Consider the following 4,798-nt stretch of genomic DNA (forward strand, 5'->3'; position numbering starts at 1 on the left):
ATAGCATTTACATTTTATTAGGTACTGTAAGTAATCTAGAGATGATTTAACGTATATGTGAGGATGTGCATAGGTTATATGCAAATACTATGCCATTCTATACCACATAAAAGACTTGAGCATTCACAGATTTTGGTGTGGGGAGAGGTGTCCAGGAACAAATCTCCCAAGGATATCAAGGAATGACTGTTCTTTGCACAGCTTTATTAGATGATCCCCCAAAGCAGCAGTCTCAACCTTTTTGGCACCAGGGACCAGTTTCAAGGAAAACGATTTTTCCATGGACAGGGTGAGGGGGAGGGAGGAGCTCAGATGGTGAAGTGCAACCTGATTCCTAACAGGCCATGGACCGGTACTGGGCCATGGCCCAGGGGTGGGGACCATAGCCCTAAAGCATTATGAGATTTAGAGGAAATATTCTAATTGTCAGTTCACTTTTATACTAGTACATGGATGCTAGAATAGGGAATACACTTCTTAACCTGGAGGAGGACAGTATTTTGGGCATGTTGGGTGCATAGCCAGTCTTTGCAAATTAGACTTGGAATTTAGAGTAACTGGAGAATCATTGCAAGGTAAGAACAGTTTGGTTTTGTTGAGGAGCAGTGTAGCATCATGGAAAGAAGATAAGTTTTAGAGCCAGGTAGATCTGAATTTAAATTTTGTGGGACACACGTTAGCTTAGTGGTCATAGGGAAAGGATTCATCTTTCTGAGCTCAATATAATGAGGTCATATGTGGTCATAGAGTTTTTGTAAATATTGAGATAATGTATTTAAAGTTCTTAATACTATGACTGATGCAATGTGGAAGCAAAACAGTATTGGATATTATATGGAAGTATAGTAAACTATGATGTAAGAGTGTGTTTAGAACATGCTTCTTTGATCACTCAACCTTTGGTAGAACTATGTCTTCCACATCACCCTGTTTAGTTTCTTTGCTCACTAAAGCATAAGCTCCATGAGAACAGGTCCCATGTCTGTTTTGTTCACAGCTTTATCTCCAGCATCTAGAATTGTACCATGGAATAAAATAGGTGCCTACTAGTATTTCTTCAATGAATGAATGGATGATAAATAGATTGGTGCTGGAAAGGCCTGGGACATCTATTAAGAGACTTCTGTAATAGCCCAGATAAGAAAAAAAAGCGTGTACTAAGGCTGTGGCAGCAGAAAATGAGAAGAGGGGCTGGATTCCAGAGAGCTAGGAGGCAGACTGATAGGAATCGGTGCTTAACTGCCTATGGGGGAGAGGAGGAGCCATCTTCGTACACATTATCTGATGACATCCCATGTCGTCTCTCTTTCAGAGAGTTCTTCCTGCAATTCATGTTCCTGGACATCTTTGTTATGTTGAAGGCCATATGCATTTAAACTACTTCGTTTCTTTAACATTTTTTCACAAATCTTCTTTTCTTTCTCTTTAATTACTGTTATGACTCTTAACAAAGCTCTCTGCAAAATCCCAATAATAACCATATTATTGGGCTCTTTGGGCTCATGTTTGGGCCTTCACTGTCTTTACTCTGAAAGATTGATTCATTCATTGATTTAAAAAAACAATGATTAAGAGCTTATTGCTAAAAAAAGGTCAGAGTTCTTTGACTTTTGGGAACTCAAATCCATTAGTGGTGAAGTTAAATTTAAAAAAATGGATAAATGCATCAGTTTGATAACAGCTTTAACAGAAGTAAACCCTAAATTCCAAAGGAGAATACAGGAGAATTAGTCATCTGCAATTTATCATTCACAAACTGTTTAGTTTTTGCTCTAAAGCAGGTCTGATCGCATTCCTATCTTCTTGAAAACTTTTGGCCCTCCAATGCTTGAAAAGTGGAAAAAACTATATACTGTGATTTAGCTTCATTCAATTCTTTAGCCTTAACTCCTCTCACTTCTCCATTTACCATACACTGTAATAGTTAATGTTCTATAATGACACTTTTGCAAATTTGACTAATATTCTTTCCTCTCCTAGAAATGTCTGATTTCTTCCTTTTTTTAACCTTTCAAAATTATGACAATCTTTAAAGGCCCAGTTAAAATACGAGTTCCTCTGGAAAGCCAATCAAAATTTCCACCAAGTCCCCATTTTTCTTATATTTCTGTTTAAGTTCTTGTTTCATTCTCCCTTATATAGTACAGTTTTCTTTTTTTTTACATACTTGCTTCCTCATTAAATTATAAGCTACTTGAGAGCGGGGGGCCATATCTTATTCATTCTGTATTTCCACATTAGGTTTTGAATAAAGTTGGTGAAAAGACTGTTGACTCACAGCATGCTTGCCGGATCCTTGATCAGTGGCTCCCAAATAATCTTATGCAATATACGTAGTATATTCTATACATATATATATATATACATATATATAAAAATATATGTGAAATGTGAGTTGATACATGAATTATGAGAGCTATCCATACAAAGGTCAGGGGACAGCTAGTGCAAAGACCTTAGAACAAGCTCAGTATTTTCTAAAAACAGAAGACCAGAATGGGTTAAATGTAGTGGGAAAAAGGAAAAGTAATTAGAGATGAGCTCAGAGAAGAAGACAGGGACCAGATCATTTATATGCATATTTGTAGATTATGAGATGACAGAGAATGATATATTTTGTTCTAAGAATAATTGGAACCTATTAGAGAATTTTGAGCAGATAATGGTGGGATTTGACTAAAGGGAAATAAAGGAGCAAGCAAGGAAGGCATTTGAAAAACTATTGCAATAATCATGCAGTACATGATGATACCATGAACTAAATTGTTTAGAAGTGAATGATTTGAGAATACATATATTTTGGAAATTGTAGTAGATTAGATGGTGAGAGGTAATGGAAAGAGGAATGAAGGATAACTCTAGGGTGGGGTTTGTACACACAGGTACTTGGTAATGCCATTCATTTGGAGGAGTAGCAGCTTTTTGATGTGCACGGTTGCAGTCAAGAATTAAGAATTCTGCTTAAGATAGATATCTGTCAATTATTCAAGTGGAGATGTCAGGAAGATATGTGAATATAAGAGCCCAGAGTTGAGGTGGAGACATAACATTTGGGAATCGTTTGTAAATAAAAGATATTTAAAGCCATGAGATCTTTTGCAATAGTACACTTTTGAGATCTTTTAATGAGAGAATGGATGTAGAATAAAAGAGGCCAGCGATGAAACTTCAGGGTGTTACAACATTAAGAGATCTGGCAGAAGAAAAGGAGCTAGTAAAAAATTTTGACGATTAATGACCATTAAGGTAGGAAGAGAACCTAAAACATAAGGTACCCTGGAAACCAGGTTGAAGAATATGTTTCTAGAAGGAGATATAATCAACTATGCCAAGTACTGCTGAGAGACCAAGTACTGCTGAGAGATGGAGATGTGGATAAGGACAAGGATAAGAATATTGGATTTCGAAACATGAGGTTCACCGATGACCTCAATAGCAGTTTCACTGAAGCAGTCTATTTATTTTAAAAACCAAGTACTTACTTTTCATACTATGCATATATTTTAATTATGTCATAATTTGTGTATATCTTCTGAAGCTTCTTAAGACTAAAGACTAAAGTTTAGAGAAGTTAGAACTTTCTTGAGATTTTCTTTTTCTGTCTTGATATCAATAAAGATGACTTGTAGAAATTTGCTAAGCTATTCTTGAGTTTGCAAGAATAGAAACTATAAACTTCAACATAGTAATGGCTTCTTAATTTCTTTCATGTAGAGGTTTCCCTTAGTTCAGCCTTAAATTATATCATGTGAGACATCTAGCACTGCATCCTCCATCAGAATGTCTCCTCAGACCTGAAAAGTAGTACTTCCCAGTGAAATGCTTTTTTTCTTTATTTAATTGCTTTTGCATTTTATGGTTTTTAAATTGAGACTCGTTGGATTTTCTTCAGCTTTGTAAGTATAAGGTAAGTAAGTTACTCTTTATTGAAGTAGAATTTTAGGGCATAAATGCAGTTCAGCTTGTTCTCAGAAATTTTCTTAGTTGTGTGAATTTCATTTTATATTTGTGACTGTTTTTTGTCGTGCATACTGTTTTAAATAACTACTGTCTGTTTCAGACAGAGCTTGAGAATAAACTACAGCAGCAGTCAACACACGCAGCCCAGGAACTTGCAGCAGAGAGAGAGAAAATATCAGTGTTACAAAACACCTGTGAAAAAAGTCAGGAAAATCTAAAACAGCTTCAATCTGATTTCTATGGGAAAGAATCTGAACTTCTAGCCACGAGACAAGATCTTAAGGTACAGTAAACTACATAATACCATAAAAACTCAGTAGATTGTTTATAGACATTCATTAAATAATTCCTTTGAACCCAAATGGGCAAGGAAATATTAATATTTGTGGACTATGATGCTTGATTTCAATTAAATTATTATTTTGTATTAACATATTTTTAAAAAGTTTTGTAACAAAATAAGGATGTACATAAATGTGGGTATTTAAAAATGACATATCTATAACAAAATAATTTGGATGTATGTTAATTGCTGTATTAGTTTATCTAACGATTTTGCTGTCTTTGTGTGAAAATAAGTAAAGATTGCTTACTGTTAGAAAAATATAAGGAGAAAAATGCAAATAATTTTACTGTTGCTTGTTAGGCAATACTGACTTTAGTTTTATATATTTGTCAAATTCTCAAGATTACTAGAATGCCTGATTAAAATTAGGAGATTATAGCTTAAAATAAACTTAACCTTAATTATATAACAACATATACAATTTTTTTCTTTGCAAAACTATTTCATTAGATAAAGTATCATGTTTATTAAAATGAAGGGTATGGAAAAAGG

At 34.5% G+C, this 4,798-nt stretch overlaps 1 protein-coding gene across 1 annotated transcript in view; it reads left to right on the forward strand.

Moving 5' to 3' along the window:
* Window positions 1-4,798, forward strand: part of EEA1 (early endosome antigen 1) — a 133,498-nt gene that overhangs the window by 117,925 nt on the left and 10,775 nt on the right. Inside the window, exon 20 of the mRNA XM_012663994.1 lies at window positions 4,061-4,243. Coding sequence (XP_012519448.1) covers window positions 4,061-4,243 — 183 coding nt within the window. The remainder of the gene's footprint in view (window positions 1-4,060; window positions 4,244-4,798) is intronic.

Source organism: Propithecus coquereli, unplaced genomic scaffold, assembly GCF_000956105.1.
Source record: "Propithecus coquereli isolate 6110/MARCELLA unplaced genomic scaffold, Pcoq_1.0 Scaffold85, whole genome shotgun sequence".
In the NCBI taxonomy this organism is placed as follows: domain Eukaryota; kingdom Metazoa; phylum Chordata; class Mammalia; order Primates; family Indriidae; genus Propithecus; species Propithecus coquereli.